Here is a 23,998-nt window from a genome sequence, read left to right on the forward strand (position 1 = left end):
GCGCTCACCGCCCGCAGCCTCCGACGGAGCGGCCGGGTCCTCCGCGTTCCCGGCGGGCTGCAGCTTCGGCTGATGGACTGTGGTTTCTCCTTAGGTCGCCATGGATCTTGAAGGGGACCGCGGGGGAAGAGCAGGGAAGAACTTCTACAAGCTGGACCAGAAAAGGTTTGTTCTGCTTTCGTAATTCACGTGGCTTTCATAGTTGCCGTGATTCACCTGGCCGCTCGTTTCTAGCCTCCGGCTCAGGGATAAGTGATGAAGATGGGGTGGTTGTTGCCCTTAGAGCTTTCAGAGGTGCAAGCCAGCCCGTGGAAGCAGTCCCTGCTCAGAGCAGAAGTCCTTGGCACAGCTTACCTGACTTTCTTGGGCCTGGTGAAGGTCCTCACCCCGACTGGCATCGCCCATGCCCTTCTGTGTTACATTATGTTTCGCTTTCCAAGCAGTGTTGATCCACACACTCGAGCCATCCTCTGCTTGGGCTCTGCTCTGTGCTCCGGTGTCTTGTGATAAACAGCGACGAAAACATTGCATGTTTGTGGCACAGCAGATGGAGCAGAAGGCAAAACTACATCTCGGTTATTTTTGTTTTGTTTTAACTGGCAACAACTATGTGCATATAAAATTGGTGATGAACCGCAGAAAGAAAATAATTATTTGAGGAATATTTGTTCACAGTACTCTGCCTAGCTGAGAAATTTTAAACTTCACTCAATAGGTTCATTGTTAGTAAAAAGTGTAATATATATTGTAAGATAACATGCTATTCAATATAGTGGTTACTAGAAACCGAGCTTTTCAGTGTAAGTGAAGAGATGTAAATGTGTAAGTCACTGTTTAAAGATGTTAAACTTGTATTGCAAATGCCAGTATGAAATCATGGTTTTTTAATAGTTTATTTTCTGTCCACTAAGAAAGATGCACTTTTAGTGCCAGATCTTGATTTCTGAACACCATTCTTTATTAAAAAGGAAGAGTACCCTACAGAAAAATAGCTGGTTTCAGCCACGTCTAGGGCAGGGAAAATACAAAGTGTGCTGGGAGTGTCTTCTATACCCCAAAACAGAAGTAAAGTTTAAGAGTGCAGTTAAAAGCCTTCGGAACTGGGCTTGAAGGGGCCTCCACTATCTGGGACACTGAGTATGAAAGCAATATTAACCATAAATGATTTTGAGGTATTGAATACAATACAACTGGTGAATCCTCACAAATATTCTGTGAAGAAGAAAAGGTAAAGAGAGTATGACAGGTAGGGGAAAAAAAGGAACCTTCTTTACAAAAAAAGGTAGCTGTATTTATCATGTTGGAACCTGCATTGTCACACTTAATTCAGACACAGATTGTCACTGAATGCTAAACCATTCAGAAAAAAGTTGTATCTAATGATTATGACCTCATTTCTTACTAATGGGAAGAAGGGAAATGCACTTTTCCGATGAGAGATTTTGCAGTTGTCATCTTAAGCAAGTGGCCAGACTTAGCATCACCTATGTTGGATAGACTCTGTTAAATTATTCTGCATGCATTGGAATTTGAGTGTACAACACCACAAAGATAGTATGTTTGCAAACAAATTTAGTATGAATCCAACCAAGCTTCCGGACTGGTGCTGTCCAATAGAAATAGGAATTGACATTTTGTCTTTAATGGTAAGACCTCCGATCTGCTGTGTATTCCACAGTTACTGTACTTCTCAACTTACACTCAGTTTAAAACTGACATATACAAGATATGGGGCATTCCATAAAATAACTATTCTTGTCCTTTAAAAAAAAGTTAATATAAAAAAAGGTGAGGGCTGGTAGATTAAAAGGGAATAAAGAGGGGCCAGGATTTAGCTCAGTGATTCCACTGTTTGCCTTGCAAGCACAAGGACCCAAATTCAATCCCCCTGTACAAAAAAAAAAAAAAAAAAAAAAAAAAAAAAAAAAAAATAATTCTTGGGAAAATTGAATTTGGACTGAATATTAGATGATGTCAAAAGTGCTATTAAAATTCTTAGATTTGATAATGGTAGAAAATCCATAGTTATAACTTTTGCAACTTACCTGTAAATGTTTCAGCATATATTTACAAATAGTGATATATACTCCTTTGTGTAAAGAAAAAATATAGTCAAAATCTAGATATAAATAAATCTAGGTGAATTGTTTAGGAAGCCTTAAATTGTTTGAATTTTTCTGTTCATTTAAAATTTTTCATAGTGGAAAATTTAAACTCATAGTGCATAAACAAAAGGACTCCACAGAATATGTTTTTAAGTATTTTAAAAAACATGGTAAATAAATAATATGTTAGTTTATATCCTGAAGACACAAAACTTAGATATATTTGAGTAAGAAAATTGAGGGTATGTACAAGGAAGCGGTAGAGAGAGAAATTTGGTTGATCATCTCTGTCTTCATTTTTCTATTGATACTACCATGACCTATAGACTTTGCTTCAAAGTAGAGATTTGTAAAGCAGTTTTATTAATCTGTGCTCATTACCATTGATTTCAATCTGTTATTAAAATTATCTGTTTTAATGTTGGTTTGTAAAGACATATCTGACTTTGCTCATAGACAATGCTGGGATAATAGTACTATCTGTAGTACCTGTATTTGTAATCATCCTCATTGAAGTGATATTTTGTGAGTGACTTTCCTTCGTAAGCTCTATGTTCCCTGCTGTTGGGGTTAAATGAGGAATCTGGTAGGTGTGAGAGCTCCTATGAAAGTGTATTTCTGTGCAGTGCAGTAGCTCAGAAGTCTAAGATCACAGTTTACAGTCTGGTGGTCAGGGCACACACACACAAAATTCAGAATTGTTTATGAATGGTGTGTGGGTATATTTTCATTGGCCAATGCCTGTAATACTGTAAATTCTCCACAGTAGTATCAGAAAGAATGTAAGAAACAGCTTTAGATTTAAAAACTGTATGACTGTTTTACTTTTCCCATATTCTGGAAACAGGATACTGACATCACACCTTTACTAGGATAAGATGGGCCCAAACCTGAGGGTGTTTGTGTTTTCTTGCTGTCACCCCGAGGCTAAATATTCATAAGCTCTGGATATTATTCTTTGGTACCTCATTTTGTTTAAAGAACAGAGAAAGATAAATTGACTGCTTGAACTGGAAAATCTCTTAAAAAATACTACAAGTCTTTTCTAAGAGTCTTTCTTGTATCATTAGAAAATGAGGTTGGTTTGTTATGGTTGGTTTGCTTTCCTGTTCAAGGTGGTGTTTGTGCACTATGGGAGCATTGCTGACTGAGTTAGATTCTTTTGAACCTAGCTTCACTATCATAGTTGGCCTTTTAATGACTAAGAATACCTTTGTCAGAATTTATAGAACATATTTTTAGGTCAGAGCTTTGCTACATAAACTCAAGGTCCAGCTTTTGGTTCAGGATTAGAGTTGCTCATAAAGTAAGTTAATTATTCTTTTCTTAGGCTAGTTGTGCCCACCACTGCTCTTGTTAATATCCGGTGGTAGATAGATAGAATGTCTACTGCTAGAGTTATTCACAGGGTCATTAAAGAGATTTATAGAGCACATGAATGATTTTCTGAATTTAATGAAAAGAGGAGACTCTTATTTTACTATATATGTAATATATATATATATTTAGTTATGAATGATGTGTGTCTGTGTGTGTGTGTGTGTGTGTGTGTATGCATCATAGAAAATTAAAATATTTACCCAAGGGCACAAGGAAGAAGCTTTTTAAGTAGAAATTCTAATATCCAGTAATATTGAGGTATATAGATTTCTGAGATCTATGTAGACATTTGTACTCTTTGTGTGTGTGTGTGTGTGTGTGTGTGTGTGTGTGTGTGTGTGTACGGGGGATTTACCTCTGGCCCTTGGGCTTGTGAGGCAGGCGGTAGAACCATTAAGCCAAATCCCCAGCCCCATTTGTACTCTTAAATCACACTATTAACCTGTTTGTTTTTTTTAATGACTAGTGTAATCATTTTTCATCCTACTTGTCATTAAATATAAGCACTAGATAATAATTTGGTAATTAAAAATTTGTATAATATTTAAAGTGTCTTGTATTTGGTTTGTTGTATTTTTCAGTAAAACGCAGAAGAAGGAAAAGCAACCAACTGTCAGTACCTTTACCATGGTGAGCTTTAAATTGTAAATTGGGCACCTTCTCTAGAAACAGAGTATTTCTTCTCTCATTTCCACTTTTTCAGAACTGCTTATTTTATGGAATATTTGGTTTCAATGTATATAATATATTTTGATCACATTCAGCTCCCCAGTACCTTTCTTATACCACCAAACACATATAGATGTATCTCTTCTGGTATAATATTTTCTCTGAAAATCTGGTAATGGAGAGGCAAAATGAATTAGTTAAATTCACAGTGGTTTATTTTCAGAGGAATATTCACAGCCACTTGCATGTGAATAGAATATCAACAGTCTTTTTTGTAGGTTTCATTATTCTAATTAGTTATTTCAGTAGTGTCCTGTTTCCTATAGTAATGTTTCTCCCAGTGATGGCCTTTGCCATCTGGATAGAGCAAGCCAGTTACATTGGATGTAATTTTTAATGGTTCAAAACCCTGGTATATTTGAGGTCAAAGTCCCAAGCATCCATAATAAAAGGTAGCAAAGGAAAATCTGTTATTGTGATTTAGAATATGTCATTATTCTGCTCTGCTGAATAGCTGAAAATCTGGAATTTGAAAATCTTAACATAAGGTTATTTCATTTTTTGGTTGCATAATGATAATTTAGAAGCTGTTCTTTAATCCCACTGGGAGTAAGACAGGAATTGTATGGATTAGGTAGTTGCTGATGATCTCTATCTCAGTAGAGTGTAAACTCGGATGAATTTAGACAAATTATTTATGTGAATTCTTCTAGGGACACAATTAAGTCTTAAAATAGACATGTCATAATTAATTACACAATAGATTTTTAAATTTAAAATTTATTTTTATTTTCTTTCTATTTATTTATTTAGTACTGAGGATCAAACTCCAGACCTTGCACTTGTGAGGCAGGCGGCCAAACTACTGAGCTAAAACCTGGCTAGATTTTTTTTTAAATGAGGAGAAATGGAAAGATCATTGTGAAGCTGGTTCTTAGCAAACTGAATTTAAAAGAACAGTGTAGAGATGCCTTATTGGAAGCTCCATCTGGGTGACTAGCGGAGTGGTGCATGAGCCATGCTCTGAAGAAGTCCACTAGGAAATGGAGACTGGTGGTGGGGAGACAACACCAAAGATGGAAATAGAGGAGGGCAACCTGGAGGAGAAGCACACCAGGTGAATCCAGGTCAGGGGGACTTAGAAAGGGAAGCTGGGCCGCTCCTCATCCCTGGTTACAACCCAGGTCCAGCAAACAGCTCATCTTGGGAGGGGCTGTCACAGCTTGAGGGAGGGAGCTCAGTCCTGTAGGGGGCTGGACGACTGTGAGGGGCTCCTAGCCTGACAACCTACTGCCCCATTCCATGCCCACTTATCCTGGCTCCCTTCTCCCTGAGAGAGGAGCCCACTAGGAGAAAAACTTGCAGATCAGGGCACTGGAGAAAGTGAAAGCTAGAGAATTGTTCAGAAGGCAGTGACTGAGTTAGGGCCAGTGGGCCCTTGGGAAAGGAACAAACAAGGACATGGTCCTCTGGGACCTGGCCCCAGAAGGTGGCTTCAGGCCAGAGGCTCAGTGAGTTACAGGGGTCAGGAGGCAGTTGTGACTGATGTGATCCAGGGGAGGAGAAAAGACACTGGCGCTCCCCAAACTCCAGAGGGTTTTGTGACTGCAGGATCTCCTCCCAGCTGCTGGAACCCTCCAACTCCTATTGAAAAGCTGCCATGTGCTAGGGACCTTGAGTGTATTGGCTAGATACTGACTCCTTCATGGGTACAGTGAGAGAGTTTAGCAAGGGCAGAGAACTGGAGAGGTGTGGTGTCATTTTTCTAATAAGGATTTTTTTTTTCACTTTTGCTTAACAGTTTGCCCAATTAGATGAATTCTTTCCTTGAGCCCTTTGGTGATTTTGATCTCCTTGTCTCTTGTCTAGGATACCTTTGAATGCTTTGTGCAACACTGCTTTGGGGGGGGGTCATTAATTTCTTTAGTGCTCCTTTTTATTGAAAGTCTTTTTTTTTGTCAGTTTTGAAAGAAATTTTTTGCAGGGTACCTTAATCAGAATTGTAAGGTGTTTTCTTCTAAGGCTTGAAAAACTTCACTGTATACCAAAGGAAACAGCAGAGTGAAGAGACAGTCCACAGAATGGGAAAAAACATTTGCCAGCTTATTCCTTGGACAGAGACTATCTAGAGGATATGGAAAGCTCAAAACTTCAGGCCTCCCAAAATAAAAGACCCAGTAAAATAAGGGGCAACTGAAATAGAAGCTTCTCAGAAGAGTACAAATGGCCAGTAATTATGGGAAAAAAAACTTCAGCGTCTTTGCCCATCAGAGCATTGCAAATCTAAACAACTCTGAGATTTCATCTTATTCCATTAAGAATGATTGGGGGAAACAGGAACTTTTCTACATTGTTTATGGGAATTCAAATTAGTACAACCATTATGGATAGCAGTGTGGTGATTATTCCTTAAAAAATAAAAGTAGAAATACTATTTGACTCAGCTATATCTTCCCAAAAGAATTAAGAGTTTTGCACTGAGGATACTATGGTTATGTCTTACCATCTTCACATGCCTATGCTACAGTTTCTCTTGATGTGGCTCCTTACTATCTTCTTTTTTCTTTTTTTGTTTCTCTCTCTTGTTTTTTGAGAGAGGGTCTCAATGTGTAGGCTAGGGTAGCCTCGAATTCACAGCAATGCTCCTGCCTCAGCCTCCTGAGTGCTGGGATTACAGGTATGCATCACAACACCTGGCTTAGTCCTTATTTTCTATCTCAAATTTACTTAGAATTTTTAGAAGATGAAACTAAATGCTTAGTAATTCATAAGACTAACTACTTTAGTAACTAAATGGTAGTTTCTATTTTAAATTTCATCTAACAACTAATGTTATAGTTGGATTTACCCCAAAATATATTTTGTTTGTTTATTTTGAGTCCATTCCCTTTCCATGTTTTATAGGTTAGTTTACTCCTGTGTGTTTTTCGTTTCACTTTTTTTTTTGTTTTGGTGCTGGGGATTGAAACTCAGACCTCATTAGATAACCAAATTATCTGCCTTGGAGCTACAAGTAAGATGTAATATCAGTGTTATTTTAATTTGCATTTATTTACTGGCCACAGACGTTGAACATTTTTCATGTGTTTATTGGCCATTTGTCCTTCTTTAGAGTGATGTTTATTCATGTCAGCTGCCTATTTCCTTGAGTCTTTTACTTGGAGGGGATCTGATTTTTTTTTTCATTCTTCATGTATTCTAGCTATCACTAGTCCTCCGTCCAAGGACTAGCTGGTAAATATTTTTTTCCTATTCTGTAGGTTTTCTCTTTACTCTGTCCTCCCCACTTTGTTTAGTAGAAGCTTTTTAGCTTGGTATAATCATATTTGTTAATTCTTTTTTTTTTTGGTGTGTGGGGGGTACCAGGGATTGAACTTGGGCAGCAGAACCACTGAGCTAAATCCCCAGCCCATATTTGTTAATTCTTGGTGGTGTTTCTTGTGCAAGGGGGGTTTTGTTCAGAAAGTCCTTGCCTATTGTGCCTGTATCTCAAGAATTTTGCCTATTTTAGCTTCCTTCGTTTGAAGTTTTCTTTTACTATTTAAGTTTTTGATCTATTTTGATTTTAGTTTAGTACATGGTGAGAGATTGTCTTCTGCATGTGGATAGCCAGTTTTCCTGGCCCTGTTTGTTAAAGAGACTGTCTTTTTTCTGGCATATGGTTTTGGCTCCTTTATCAAGGATCGGATGGCTGGGTATGCCTGGGGTTGGTTTTGCATCTTCTCTTCTATTCCACTGATTCACATATCTGTGTTTTTTGCTGGTTCCTGCTTTTTTTTTTTTTCAGTCACACATAGTATCTTTGTAATATAGCTTGAGATCTGGAGTTGTGACGCTCCTTGCTTTGTTCTTATTTCTCAGGATTGCTTTTGCCATGCTGTGTCTCCTCTGATTCTAAGTAGATTTTAGGATTGTTTTTTCTAGTTTAGTGAGGAATGCTGTTGGCATTTTGATTGGGATTACATTAAATCTATGTATAAATTTTGGGAAAGTGATTGTTTTGCTTATCTGGGAAGAGGAGTTATCTTTCCAATTTCTGATGTCCTTTTTGATCGCCTTCACAGTACTGTAGTTTTCATTATAGAGATCTTTCACTTTCTTGCTTAAGTTAATACCTGAGTATTTAAATTTCTAGATGCTGTTGTTAATGGCATTGTCCTCATTTCTTTCTTGGAGGTTTCATTATTGGTGTAGTGTAGTGTCATGCTGTTGGTTTTTGTGCGTTAATTTTGTATCCTACCTTTTGGAATCTGTATTAGTTCTAGGGGTATTTGGTAGAATTTTTTAGGTCTTCTATGTAAAGGATGATGTCCTCTCCGAATAAGGAGAGTTTTGACTTCTTTTCCTATTACTTATTCTTTGTACTTTTTTACTTTTGCCTGATTATGATGATTAATGTTTTGGATACTAGGTTGAAAAGGAGTGGTAACCATGGACATATTTTTCTTGTTCCTGATATTAGAGAAAAAGCTTTCAGTTTTCTTCATTTAATATGATATTGGTCATGAGTTTGTTGTAAATGACTTATCAGATAGCAATAAAGTCCTTCTGTTCTTATTTTCTTCAGAGTTTTAATCATGAATAGATGTTGGATTTTGTCACGGGCCTTTTCTACATCTTTTGAGATGATCATATGGGTTTTGTCCTTGTTTCTCTTTATGTGATGCATTATATTTATTTGTTTGCATGTGTTAAACTATCCTTGCATTCCTGGGATGACACCTACTTGGCCATGATGTGTAATCTTTTTAATGATTTGTTGCATTCTGTTTGTCAGTATCTTGTTTAGGACTTTTGCATCTATATTCATTAAAGAGATTGGTCTATAGTTTTCTTTTATGAGTCTTTGGTTTTTGTTCATGGTAATGCTAGCTTCCAGGAATGAGTCTGACAGTACTTCTTCCCTGTCTATATCATGAAAGATTTTGAGATGTCCTCATTGTATATCTTTCCTGAAGTTATAGAATTCTGTGATGAATCCACTGGGTCCTGGGCAGATTATTTTATTACTGTCTTAAATTTTATTGCTTGCTATTGGACTGTTCAGGGTTTTAATATCTTCTTGTAATTCATATATATCTAGGAATATATCCATTTCTTCCAGATTCTTTAACTTATTGGAGTACAGATTTTTTTTTTTTTTTCTACCTGGGATTGAACTCAGGTACTTGTGCTTGCGAGGCAGGTGGCAGAACCACTAAGCTAAATCCCGGCCCAAGTACAGATTTTTGAAGTAGTTTCTTATAATCTTCTGGATTTTGGTGGTGTCTGTTTTGATTTCACCATTTTCATTTTAAATTACATTGATATGTGTCTTTGTTTCCTTCTTTTGATAAGTTAAAACAAGGAAACATTACAAAATGTTACAGTAGTAGTTTCATCGGAGTAGCCTGTGACATTTGTATTTTCCTTGTGAGATAAAAAGCATTTCCTCTTACAAAAAAGAGCAAATAGTATATTTCTATTATTCTCTCATTTGACATCATAAGACAAGAGTCCATCATGAAAAACTAAGCCAGAACTCAGTAGAAGAAACAAAAAAATGTTCTTCTAATTGGGCTATTGCAGTAAGTTAGCAAAGATAGAGGGGAAGCTTGGAATTGAGTGGTAGCAGTAGTAATCTGCAAAATATTTGGATTTGGGATATGTTAGACAACAGCTAACTTGCCTGTGCTCTATTTTATTTTCTTAGTTTCGCTATTCAGATTGGCTGGACAGGTTATACATGGTGCTGGGAAGTCTAGGTGCCATTGTCCATGGAGCTGCATTCCCTGTTGTGTTGCTGGTGTTTGGAAACATGATGGACATCTTTGTAAGTGCAGGAAACCATAGTCAAAGTGAGTATTGTTTGTGGTACTTTTATTAGAAGCATGCAGGGAAACACTTAGGATAGCACTGAATAGGCACTATTGTGTTTAGTGCTTTGGGAAGTAAAGGGTGTAAGTGTAGTTTATGCTTGTCATAAATTTGAATAGATAGCACTCACCATCATTAGAATGCTCAGTGGAAATGCTGACAGATACGTAGAAGAGGAGAGAGCTCTATGATGTCTGAAGCACCATAAAAAGCTTCAGGAGGAGATAAAAATCAATCAGGACTTTCCGAGAATCTGGAATGGGTTACAAGGTTCCCTGACAGGTTGGATGTGAGTATGAGGAAGGGACCCAGGATGATTCTACAGTTGTAGCCTGAGAAACTGGATGGTTTACTATATTACTCAAGTGAGATAAGAATGATGGAAGGAAATTAGGTGTGGGCAGTGATCAGCAATTCAGTTTTGGATATTGTCATGGATTATTGGAGGGCGATCAGTCCTTTGATTGCCTAGAAACGGGGGCAGCGAGGGCTAAAACAAAGCAGAGACTGATAATTTCAAAGTATATGGGAGCTGGGAGATCACTGTCTCATAGTGGGCAAAGACAAAGACTGTTTATTGGGATCGCGCTATAATGGGAAGGAAGTATCAGGTGACTTAGGGAGTAGCAGTAATCCTATGCTGATGTAGATCTTATGCAGAAATCTCAGGTAGTTGAGGCTCTCATGTTGATGGAAGCAGTAAAGAAAGCATTCTTAACTGTAATTGGTGGGATGAATTAAGCTGAGAAGAAATTTGTACCTCCCCAGAGGAAACCTTTCTCTTACTACTCAGTTTCCAAGGAACCAGAATGTCTTTAGCTGATGTCATCTTGCCTTTGAGTGTCACAGCATCCCAGGACCGATGAGGTCTCTCTATTGTTACTGGAGGAAAAATGGGGCTCTGTTTTGGCATGTCATAGCCAGCTCCTGGGCAGGGTGACATTGGGCCTTAGATAGCTATAGTGAAATGGCTTTTCCACCAAATTCTGTAGAATGGCTCTTGAAAATGGATTAGCAGGAAGGGAGAAATGGGTCTTAGAGAAGTATGTGATTACATGTGATTGTATGTTTGTGTGTATTTTAGGGTGGAGGACATCATGTGTTTGTTAATTGAAATAATTCAGAAGAGAGAAAGTAATAAATGACATTTGAAACACTAAACTTGCTGGGAGATAAGTTAGGTAGAACTCTTGAAGACATTGGCATTTGAAACTATGGATGGCACAGAACACTACATATATAGTATTTTTCCTTTATATTCATATGTATGATAAAGTTTAAAATATAAATAGTACACAGTGAGATTAGCAACAGTAAGTAGTCATTAAGTAACACCAATGTAATAATTTAGTCTCCAGTGAGTTAAGTGAACCTGTGCTTGCACAGGATCTCTGTCTCTCACACTGTTGTATGGTATCGTCCTCTCCCAGTTGTAGCGATGGAGACCATACAGTGCCGTGGTTGACAAGAAGCTGAAACCATGGAGAGAGAAACTGGGGGTTTGGGCATGACTGTCCTTCAGTTTTCTCAGTGATGTAAGAAGCAAGCATTTGGCTGATAAAGGAGGGAGAGGTAAAACAGTTGAGCAAGAGGGAGAACGTGAATGGAGTATTAAATAATTTGTGTGTAGCACATCTATTCTCAACTTGGGGGAGACAGATAAATGGCTTTGGGCTTAAATCCTCAGGGTATCTCTAGTGAAGACTGGATTCACAAGGGCTCACAAGTAAGTCTGCACTTTGATGTTCAAAATGTTAAAAATGCTGAAACTACCGGTTTGAGAATAACCTTGAAAATATACTGATAGCTTCTAACAACGCTTCACTTTTTGGACTTTAAAGTCACTGTTGATTGGTACAAATCTTTTCCCCCAGGACTCATGCACATTAATATTCATACCAGTTTGAGGTGTAGATGGAACATTTGATGCTTGTCCATTGGTCTTGGGAAGTACAGAATGTGCAGTAAGTGTTAGCTGTGTAGAATTCTTATGCACTTATTACCTCCCTTCATAGCATTCAGAGACACCTGCAGTAAGATGCTGTGCTGCCTTCGAACTGGCATCTTTGGTTTTATATCATGCATGAAAGGAGGTCCTCAGTGCTTTCTAAATTCACTATGTTCTAGTCACCATATTTCTGTATATTCTATATTCACTATATTTCTATATATTTTATTCACTGTATTTCTAATTTCACTATAAATTTCCTATATACCATGTGCTGGGCACCACTGTGCAGAGTTAGCTCTCTTTTAGGCTTATAGTGGAATCAGCGAATCTTTCTGTGCTCCCTGGTAGCTCAGCAGGCCTGGTGTGCACATTTCTGCCCAGTGGTAGGGTCCTACCCAATTTGTCATGAGTACAAACACAAACATTGCTCTAAGACTGTCAGAGGTGTTATAATAATCATCATGATGTGCCTCTGCACACACTGAAGAGACAGCAGCTGACCTTACACGTGAATCAGAAAATTTTAGGTTATTTAAACTGCTGTTTACTGATGACCTTAGGAACAGCAGATCATCATGTGGCTCTGTTTAGCTAACAGAGCTGAATTCTGATGAGCCACAGTAATCTAAGCTTGTGTCATATCCACTGCTCTTTTTTTTTTGCAACAGGGATTGAACTTGGGACCTTGTGCTTGTGAGGCAGGTAGCAGTACCACTGAGCTAAACCCCGGTTTGACCGCTATATCTTTTTATACTAGCATTAAAATTTGTATTACAGTTTATGCCCATTGCGCAGACATGAATTGGCTTTTATTCTTAAAAAGAAACAAGGGCTCTCTAAATCAAGCAGTCAGACATGACCAGGTTTATCCAGAACACCTGCAGATGTGTGAGTGCTCTGGTCTGAAACTTGTGTCCCCCGAAATCCCTGTTTGAAATCTTAACCCCTACTGTGATTGTATTTGGAGGTGGTGCCTTTGGAAGTTGTTCAGGTCGTGATGGTAGAGCCCTTATGAATGGGATTAGTGCCCTTAGACCCCGGATTGCTGCCTGGCCCCTTCTGCCATGTGAGGATGCAGGTAGAAGATGCCACGTATGAACTAGAAGACAGACTCTCCCCAGACACCAAGTCTGTCTTGATCTTCAGCTTCCGGTGTCAGGAACTGTTTGTATGCTAACATTTTGTTACAGCAGCCCAAATGTATGAAGACGGATCATAATCTGACTTCCTGGAGACTTAATGGCGTGAGTTGCCAAACAGATGATGGTCTAGTTATTGCAAGTTTGGAATACACCCACATTAAGTATCCGTTGTAGAGGTAAACAATTTGTCATAGACCAGCATTTCCTTAGTCACTAGGTCACCAGCTTTCACCTTTCAGGGAGAATGGGCGCCCTCAGGTGAGAGTCCACAGGTGCGATTTAGCCCTCTGCTTCGTTTTTTTATACCTGTGAGCCAAGAGTGGTTTATATAGTGTTAAATCACTGCAAAAAATGAAAAGAAGACATATTTGGGGACACGTGAAAATATGAAAATCAGTGCAAGTATGAAATTCAGTTTTCAGTGTGTAAAAATAAAGTTTCACCAGAACAGCTACAGTTTTCACTTCCATGTTGTCTCTGGCTACTTTCATGCCTCAGAGACAGAGTAGAATAGTTGTGACCGGGGACGTGTGGTCTGCACAGCCTAAAATATTGATTGGGTGGTGCTTTATAGAGAAAGGTGAAGATCTCTGAAGTAGGGTATGGAGTAGTTATTGTCTTTAGTCAGTCTATCAATGAATTTGCATTAAAGTTACAGTACCCCCTCTATTCACTGTCAAACATTAAGATTCTCGATGTAGCAAGGACAGACAAGGCCATCAGCTGATGTGTCTGGGTATGAGTGGTGCAGTGTGGTAGTGATATGCAGAATGGTTTGAAAAGGAGAGGAAGGGCGCCTGAGTTTGGGATTCTGGTCCCAGAGATGAGGACAAACTCTCTGTGAAGCTTCTGGAGAGAAAACCAGTCTACTGAGGTGTTGGAACCCTAGATACTCTCAGATCTTCTTTTTTTGCATGTGCAAGGCAGAGCTTCTCCGTGGGCTGGACTGAACATCAGGTCCTTCTTGTTGGAATTGTACTCTTTTGTTTAGCTCTTCTTAGCTTTGCTGAGGCTCTTGAGACCCTGAGGGCCTCACACTAGACTCGGGGTTTAACCAAACTGCTCTACAGAGGCATAGGAGCCCTTCTTTTCTGGCTGAGAAAGACCCCTGTGGATTTTCTCCTCTTCTGATCTGATGCTTTGCTGATCATCGAATGTAAGTTTCCATCCTGCTATTTTACTGTGGGCCTGATTTCCTGAGCTCCTGCTCTGATCTTTCTCTCTGGTTGTCAGAATTTGTGCAGATTTTGCCTTAACATCTGAGAAACGGGGCCTAGGAAATTCTTTTTTTTTATTTGGTACTGGGGATCAAACTCGGATCCTTGTGCTTGTGAGGTAGGCAGCAGAACCACTGAGGTAAATCCCCGGCCCCTAGGAAATTCTTTAGAAATGCCAAATCACTTTTGTGAACAAAGCTTTTCCACTGAAGAATTACTACCATGTCCTGTGAATTTACATCTTCTAAGAACTGGCCACTGTCTGGATGTGGCCTATGCAACGGCCATTGTAGTTGTAGATGTTTTTCAAATTTTTATTTATTTTATTATTATTTTATTTTTAGTTTTAGATGTATTGTATTGGAGGTGAAAGGCCAGGGTTGAGGGCCACAAGTGTAAGTGAAATTGAGATAGTCCCAGAAGTGGCATTGAATGGTGGCACAACACATAGCTTTAGAAACTCCTCAGAGTGAAAGGCCGGTTGAGGGCCACAAGTGTAAGTGAAATTGAGATAGTCCCAGAAGTGGCATTGAATGGTGGCACAACACATAGCTTTAGAAACTCCTCAGTATTTGAGTTGAAGGCGATGTTAACTCTTTTTAGGGTATACAAATGGGAGCCCTAAGTCTCGAGAAAGGACTCAGTCGTTGACAATAGCTAAAGGAAACAGTTTTTTAGCATTTCTTATGTGCTATATACTCTTCTTAGTGTTTTCCTCACACTAACTCCTTTAATGTTTTCATGAACAGGCATTTGATGCTGTATATACTGAGGAAAATGGAGCCCCGAGAGATTTAAATCACCTGAGGTTACACAGTAAGCAGCAGAGTTGGGATTTAAGTGTTAGTCTGACTGGTACTGAGGCCAGGCACTGAAGGAAATAGAGAGGTAGTCAGAGAAGAGACTGAGGAGAACACACTTACTCAGAAAGTAAGGACCTGAGGAGATTTTCCATGTATCATAGAGGATAGTATTCAAAGATACTTTTCAAATGAACTCTTGACTATTCAGTGTCTCTGATGATTCATTTTGTCGTATATCCATATTGGTGCTTTTCTCTTTCTCCAAAACATTAAGATGGTTGCTTCTGTTTCTTCCTTACCCAACTGTGGGCAGTGTAATTGAGAAACTGAGGCACTCAAAATCTTGTATGCAGTATTAATTTATATGAATAGGAGAAAATAAAAATAATTTATCTTTACATTTGTCACTTCTAGTCTCACTGCCTTAAAATTCATGAGGAAAACTATTCGTGAAATGGCAGCTCTCTCAAAGCAGTACAGGTCGAGTATCCCTTTTCAAAAGCATTTTGGATTTTTTCAGATTTTGGTATATTTGAGTACACCTACCAGTGTACCTGGAAATTGGACTGTACCTTACTCACATACTTTACAGGTAGTTTTATAAAATTTTCATAATTAACTTTGTGCATGAAATAAAGTTTACTAAGTGAGAATTTTCTATCAGTGACGTGTCAGTGCTCAAAAGGCTTCAGGCATTGGATTTTAGATAATCTGATTGGAAAAATTTAAGGTATATTTACCTTTTGTTTTTGTCCTTTGAAAATTTATTTCAGTATTTAGAATGTTCAGCATATGTTTGCTGTACATAGTGATTACATTGATCATGGGGAGGTATACTTGGTAACCATGTTAATTTTCTTAGTTTTCCCTCCTCTATTGCTTCCTTCTCCCTCTAGATACTGTTTTCATTTGCAAAGATTTATCTCTGTATTTCATTTTATCTGTCTTTTATTATCTTCTAAATTGTGTAAACTTTGGGTTTCTATGTGAGAAACCATGCAGTGTTTATCCTTGTGTGTCTGATATATTTCACTTACTTAGCTTTATGGTCTCAGGTGCATCCATTTCTGTACAAATGACTCAACTTATATTTATTTTTTGATGCTTGAACTATGAGTGTATAAAACATGTGCAGACCTTATATAAGGGCTAATTGAAAATGTAGTGAATGTTAAAGTTTTTAAAAATTATTACAGCCATACACACATGGCTATTAATACTCCTCAAAAATACTCCTCTTTGATTTGACCATGATTAAGCCATCATTCTCGCTGCTTTTTGAGGCGGTTTTGGAAATTGTCTTTTGAGTCTTTGGTTGTACTGTCATGTCCTGAATGGATTTAAAATATTTACAAAATTTTCATGGTCGTTTGTACTTGGGGAAGAGCAGGAAGTTCAATGGTGCCAGATCTGATGAACTGGGTCGATGCGGGCACAGCGTAATGTTTTCCTCCATGGGATGGCAGTTCCCAGCAATGGCATTCAGTGTGTTTTTGATCACATCTCTTAAAGGTACTTGCAAAAGGGAACTTCCAGAACTGCTTCAGAAATTGTAGAACTGCAAGAAAATGACTCTAGACTTAGAAGCCACTATTGTCAAAGAATGTTTATTTAAATTCTCTTGGTTCTTAAACTTTAGTGCAAAATCTGGAAACCCAGAATCTGCAATGTCCTGATACTGGAAACATTTTGAGCATCAGTGCTCATATTGGCTTTTTGGCTTCTTATACGGGGGGTCATCCACCTGTACCATCTATACAAACAGTTCAAATTGTGAAAAATTCTAAAATCTGAAGTACTTCTAGTCCCAAGCATTTTAGTTAAGGGAATTTCAATCTGTAGTAGTAATGAAGGGAAAACATATACTTAGACTTTAAAGCTTTTGTCTTGATTTGGTATTAACACACCAAATATTTGATAATCAAATATTCTCTGACGTCTAGAGAAATTAGAAAATACACAGTGAGATCTTACAAGATTGATTGGAGAAACATCTTTTGGTGATTGAGTATTCTGTTTCATTTTTATATGTGGGACAGAAGAAATCTCAACTGAGTGATCTAAATAAAAATTTAGTCTTAGATATTTTATTTTTCAGAAGGTGAAGAGTCACGGAACTCTCCTGTGTCTCTCTATTGCTTCCTTATTTTCTGCCTTGTTCATGAATGTATTTTTCCCCCGTGTTCTATGCTTGGCCTGCTATTCCTTTACCTGCCGACCTGTCCTTACAGGTAAAGAGAAATGGCTTTTCCTTTCTGAATTTAGCAATAGCCCTAAGTTATTTTACATCTGACTCTCTCCAGGACTGGAGAACAACAGTCTCAGTACTTATTGGACATCTAATTGAATGTCACAGGGACTACGACAGTTTATAACTGTTCAAGCCTGAGTGGACAGTCTTCCTTCAGTCATGTAGGCCAGCTGTTTTTGCCGATTCTTCTACTACCACGACACCACCGTTCTCCAAATGCTTAGGCTTCGCGTCTTGATCACGTCTTAATTTTACTCTGCGTGTATTCCATCTGATGTGAGTCCCTAATGTTTTTTCCAGTATAAATCTTGTTTGTTCTTTGTTTTATTTTCTCATGTAGCCCTTCTCTCCCTATATAATTGCAGTATCTCAGGTCCTTTACTCTTTCTGTTCCAACAGTACTGCCTGCAAAATACAGCCTTACTGTGCTTCTGATTATATCCATTTTATTTATTTATTTTTTTGTACTGGGGATCGAACTCAGAACCTTGTGCTTCTGAGCTAGGCACAGTGCCACTGAGCTAAATCTCCAGCGCTATATCCACTAATTCCTGTTTGTCTGTTTCTGTGATACCTGCCTGGCCTTGAGTCTTTCCAACCACGTCTGCCTCCTTATGGCCACACAACATACCTTCAGCTCAGCCAAAGTGGCTCACTCATCTTCAGATGTACTAGACTTTGGTCTACATCGTTCACATTGCCAGAAATCCTTGTCCTCCCTTCCCCACACCTGTCCAGAGCAGAGACCCCTGAAGGAGACCCACTCACATTGTATCCTGAGTTATTGGCTCAGCTCTGAGATCTAAATTGTGCCTCTATTAATGCAGCCCTTTTGATTATGATCATTTACCTTATAAAATATTTACCTTATGTATATAGCTATGTGTTCAAGTATGTTTGCACTCATGTACTGATGTGGAAAATTGAACCCGGAATATAGGCTGTAATTGCAGGAAAAAAAAACAGCATGCTGTGTGCTTGTGTATTTGTATGTCTGTGTAAATGCATCCATAAAAAATTGGAAATATACACACAAAAGTGGTGAACAGTGGTTATGTGCATGTGTGTATATGTGTAGGGAGCAGGTTAATGTTATGAAATACTTTTTAATGTGCTTATCCCAAAAATGTTAACATTTCCTCTAGTGTTTATTATAGTAATCTTTGTATTTGATAATTTCCAAAAAACACAAAAACTGGCAAAATGTAGTATTAGATTTCAAGTATTCCCTGAAATTCATGTGTACATTTATATGTATTTACCAGTGTGGTTTCTTCTTGCAAATAAGCATCATTGCATTTGGTCTCTGTGCAGTTACACAGAAGAGCAAGAAAATATTTGAATGATAACAGTGTGCTTAGCCAGAAGTAAAGCTGTCTATTTCACATATTCCATGTAATTATTAAGTGATTCTGATTCCAGTTTTCATATGCTTGATTTTAACGGAGGTGAAGAAGACATGAGTGATGTGTGTGTTTTGCGGTGTTCTAGGTGACGACAACACCACAGCGAGCTTCGGCACCCTGGAGGAAGACATGACCGTGTAAGTAGACATTTCCTTACACTTATCTCATTACACACTTGTCTCTACCCTTTCCTGCATCAGTTCCTTTATAGAAATGTTTAACATTTTGCATTATCCTGATGAGAAATTAAAATTTTCTGTAGAAGAACACTGTTGTTAGGTTTCAAGGAGGTTATGGTGTAGAATTTTTAAAGAATATTTTTAAACAAAAGCTTGTGTTTCATAAGATGTAATCCTAAGTAGTTACATAAGCATCGTGAACTATAGAATACAATACACATGGAAGGTAGACAAGTCTCATGTAGCTTGTTAAAGCATGATTGAATTAGGAATCATTATTTTTAATGGCTTTATAGTTATTAGTTTTCCTTTTGGATATGTTTAGTCATAGGATCAGCCAACAGGAAATTTTAAACTGAGCATCTGATTCTCAAGAATGAAATAAAACTTTGCAGAAGAGATATAGTCATTCTGACCTTAATTTACCCCTGGAAAACTTTGTTAACTGACTTACATTATCTTGAAGTTTACTCCCAGAAGAGTTTATAACTGAGTTGTAAAGAACACAGTGATATCTCAGTTCACCAGCTAGATTTCTTCTACTATCCTGGTCGCAAGCAGATTTGGACGAAAACAAAATGAAATTAAGTGGTTAGGTTCATTGTTGACCTTATGGGGAAGTTTGATTTGGTTCTTGTTCTGTTTCGTTTGATTCTGTGATCGGAATTATGGAGAGAACTGAGTTTGTGATCTGAAGTACTGCTTGTATGTTACCGAGTTAGAAGATAATGATTCTGTTATACTTTAAATGATGTAATAGATTTGAAGAAAAAGGAGATAGTTTATATTTTGAAACTTGAAAAGCAAATGTCCTCAGATATTCCTGTGGAGAGGCATAGTTTTTTTACATAGTGAAAACCAGAATGCCTCGGTGGTTTAAAATACATTACTTTAAAGCACATTACTAGCTGGGTGTGGTGTTGCACGCCAGTAAGTAATACCAGCACAGGGGAAGCTGACACAGGAGGATTGCTGACACTTTGAGCCCAACCTGGGCTACAAAGTGAGTTTGAGGCCACCCTGAACTATATAGAGAGTGAGACCCTGTCTCCAAAACAACAACAAAAACCCAACACCACAACAAACATTTTCCAACACATACACATTACTGTTTGTCAAACACTGAGTTCATGTAAAATTGGATTTCTTTGTACCTCTGTTTGCTATATCATTAACACCTGGGTAATAATTACTGAGTTATCAAATAAAATTCAGTGTCATATGTTATCTGATAAGTATATTATAAGTTGCAAAGTGCACTGTTGGGGAAAGTTTGTTTCATATTTCTGATGGATTGAGAACAGAATTTTCAGTAGCAGTGTCGGAGAAGATCTACTTATCACACACTTTTATAGCCTGTGTATGCTACACACGTGTTTATTACATTATAGCAGTTAGAGATCTTCTAAACATGGAAAAATTGTTATCTTGTGTTTTAAGTTCAAAATATATGCCTTTAATTTAAATATTGATTGCTTAGTGAAGCCTAATTGTTTGATTTTGTAAAAACGAACACTAACAGCATGGAAACATTAAATAAATATTTCTTGATATCAGAGCCCTCTTTTAGAAGATGCTTATGGTTTTTAGTGTTAGAGTTTTAACTGAAAGGAAAATTGGAAATGACTCATTAAACATTTTAGGATGCCTCGTGATGACTATTTGGGGAGGTAATATAAATGTACTTTTTATTTTCGCTTGTCTGCTAATACTCAGTTTCTGTTAAACTAATAGCCTAAACGGTCAAACATTTCCATCTCTTTCTTCCACTTTGCTCCAAGTTCTGTCACTTCTTTCCATCTGTGAATGTGCAGATGCCGCCCGGAAGAGCTCATCAGTTGATGCCGACGTCATGAGAGTAGACAGGGCCACCATGATCCTTCTTGCCTGTGTCCCACACCCCCCAGTCATTTTCAACACTCATTTTTCTGAGACTTACTGTGTACCGGGCACTGGCCCCAGTGTACCCCACACACAACTGCCTGACTATTCTTATCACCCCTTTAACAACTAGAAGACTGAGGCTTGGGAAATTTCAGCAGCTTGCCTGAGATTACACAGCAGTTAAGCCAAGAAGTGGGATCTGAGCCAAAGCAGAAAGCATTCTTAACTATTCCTATACGGTATGTTGCTACAGATGTCGCTGCAGAGTGATCATCTTCTCTGCTTCTCGTAAGCACTTCTTATTTGTTAAGAACAGTGTGATACCTCACTAAAAAACTAAGACTGAGTGGTCTGATCTGGAGAAATGGGTTCATTAGAAAACAGTGTGGCAGTGTTTTTGTTGTTTTTTCAGGTATGCCTATTATTATACTGGAATCGGTGCTGGTGTGCTTATTGCTGCTTACCTTCAGGTTTCCTTTTGGTGCCTGGCAGCTGGACGACAGATACAGAAAATTAGAAAACAGTTTTTCCATGCTGTAATGAAGCAGGAGATAGGCTGGTTTGATGTGCATGATGTGGGAGAGCTGAACACCCGGCTCACAGAGTAAGTACCTAGTTTTACGTGTAACTCAGAGGTGATTCTCATTGTAAATGAAATGCGATAGATGTCATCAAATCTCTTAGGACATGTTAGTACACCACTCAGAAGACTAAGTTCCTCCTGGGTAGAAACCAGGTCTTGTGTACCTGGCATGGAAGGGTGGGACCTACGTGAGTGGGGAGTGGACTTGCCTAAATCAAGGAATACTCGGAGTGTGTGCAGCACAGCAGTATGCAGCAGAGCATGCAGTGGTACTTACTGGTCACAGTTTGTAGTTTCTGCATTGCATACTTCCTGAGTAAACACCTCCATTTCCTGGGACCATGTGGACTACGGATTTCTGTTGTCAATGACAGATTTCCTGCTAGGAACTGACAGCCTGATAAGTGAAACAAAGGTGCACAGAAAGACCGTAGGTATGAAATATTTATGCTGCACTCAGCAGAATAAAACAAAACAAAACACAAAACTTGGGATAGCAAAAAAGTTCTGTGTGTAATTCTGACATTTCTTCTAACATTATCTATTCTTTAGTGATGTCTCCAAAATTAACGAAGGAATTGGTGACAAAATTGGAATGTTCTTCCAATCAATGGCAACATTTGTGGCCGGTTTTGTAATAGGATTTACCCGTGGTTGGAAGCTTACCCTTGTGATTTTGGCCGTCAGCCCTGTTCTTGGACTATCAGCTGCTATCTGTGCAAAGGTAGGTGAGGCCTGTGAATCCAGGTTTTAACTCCCCTACACCCCATGGAAGGGTCTTGGACTGTGATAGTCCTAATGTTGTATTTCATAGTTGCTTTTATGTCTTCTGTTGCAAACCAGCAGGATAAGCTGATGCAGCTTCACTGAGTACTGCCTTTGCCATGGCTGTGTGGTGTCCTTATCACATGGTTATTTGGGGAAGGGGTAAGAAAAAACAAGTAGGTCTTATATTTCATTCTCTCTCTCTCTATATATATATATAAAATAGATACTACACTCCAGAGTCTATATTAGGGTTAGCATTAGGGCATTCATTAATTAATCAATTTTTATTTTAGATAAAAAATTAAACAAAATTTCATCACAAAATAATAAAAGATTAATAAAAGTTGCTACACTGTATTTTTATCTTCTAAGAGGTTACTCCCACTACAGGACATAAACAAAAAGATTCTCCTACAAAGAAAAAACACATAATAGCACTCAACTTACTTTTCAGTGAACTAGGAGAAACTAATAATAAAATGTAACAAATTAGCTTGTACATTCAAATATTTTTGAAGCACAGTGGAATAAGTAATTTATTTTCTTTTCAATGCTCAGGAAACACTTACTAAGATAGACTACATCCTTTGCCATAAAACAAACCTCAGAGAATTTAAAGGAATGCAAACCATACAGTGTCTTATCTCTGACTATGGCAGTGAAATAAGATAAGAAACTTTTTAAACACATGGAAATAAAATAGCAGACTTATATAATCCTTTGATCATACAAAGAATGCCAAAGTTAATTTGAAAACTATAGAAAAACAACAGGAACAAAACTGTGGTATTAAATGTTTAAACTAGAAATGAGGAACTATCTCAATTCAGTACAGTAACCTAAGTTCCTATCTCAGAAAACTAGAAAAACAATAATAAAATAATAACAGTCAAGTAGAAGAAGGAAAGTACAAAGTTAAATGCAGAAAACAATTTCAAAACAGAAAAAACAGCAACAATGAAACCTAAAATGGATTCGAAAAGTATTTATTAATAAATCTGACATCTAGTGATGTTGACAAACATAGAGACAGAAGACACAGGTTGCCAATACCAGAGTCTTATAAAAGGGTGTCACTAATCCTATAGACATTAGAAAGATAAGGAATGCTATGCAAACAACTTTATGCTCATAAATTTGTCATAAGAATACCCAAACTTAAATGCACTAGATGATCTGAATTGTCCCAGAACTATTAAGTAAATAAGGAATTCCTCAGATGCAACACCTACCTAAGATTGTGGGTAATGGTGAAAGACTGCCTTCTCTCTAAGACTGGAAATAAGAGGATGCCCCTCTCACCACTCTTCAGAGCACCAGGATGCCTAGCTCTTGCAGTAAGGAAGACAATGATGAATAAATTAGAAAGGAAGAACCAAAAATACATCTATTTATGGATTGTGTGAACTTTTTTCCATTAAATTTATTGGTACATTTTAGGTATACAGTATGCTGTGGCTTTAGAGAGAGATTCACTCCAGTGGTCGTTAATTCAGGCCTTGAAGCCATGGCGTCCAGGCTCGGATCCTGGATAGCCCACTTGCTAGCAAATTGCTTAATGCTCATTTCCATTTCCTCATCTGCAAGTGGGAAAGTTAATATGGATTCACTGTGCAATGAAGAAGAATGAATGAATCTTTGGTCCACAGAATAGATGCTGAGGAACCAAACAGAAGAAGCACAGAGCACACAGAAAGGAGACTTCCCTTGGTGGCTGACTGTTCTCCTCTTTCTAGGAGCTCCAGCAGAGGAGACCCTGCTTCCCTTCCCCCTTCTTGGAGTCAGGGTCCCCGCATTCCTCTAC

General features: G+C 38.1%; 1 protein-coding gene across 8 annotated transcripts in view; it reads left to right on the forward strand.

Moving 5' to 3' along the window:
• The window catches only part of LOC104868217 (ATP-dependent translocase ABCB1), a 301,331-nt gene that overhangs the window by 105,826 nt on the left and 171,507 nt on the right, over positions 1 to 23,998 (forward strand). For 7 of the 8 annotated variants that reach the window (XM_010632884.3, XM_010632883.3, XM_010632890.3 and 4 more), the window contains 6 exons: positions 95 to 165; positions 4,067 to 4,115; positions 9,847 to 9,991; positions 18,866 to 18,917; positions 21,256 to 21,447; positions 21,979 to 22,150. In XM_010632884.3, the coding sequence (XP_010631186.1) occupies positions 101 to 165; positions 4,067 to 4,115; positions 9,847 to 9,991; positions 18,866 to 18,917; positions 21,256 to 21,447; positions 21,979 to 22,150 (675 nt within the window). In that variant the 5' untranslated portion in view covers positions 95 to 100. Of the gene's footprint in view, positions 1 to 94; positions 166 to 4,066; positions 4,116 to 9,846; positions 9,992 to 18,865; positions 18,918 to 21,255; positions 21,448 to 21,978; positions 22,151 to 23,998 lie in introns of those variants that run through there. The other variant, XM_033758680.1, reaches the window with a different exon arrangement.

The sequence above is a fragment of the Fukomys damarensis genome, unplaced genomic scaffold, assembly GCF_012274545.1.
Source record: "Fukomys damarensis isolate Sample0158 unplaced genomic scaffold, DMR_v1.0_HiC HiC_scaffold_4, whole genome shotgun sequence".
NCBI classification, from domain to species: Eukaryota; Metazoa; Chordata; class Mammalia; order Rodentia; family Bathyergidae; genus Fukomys; species Fukomys damarensis.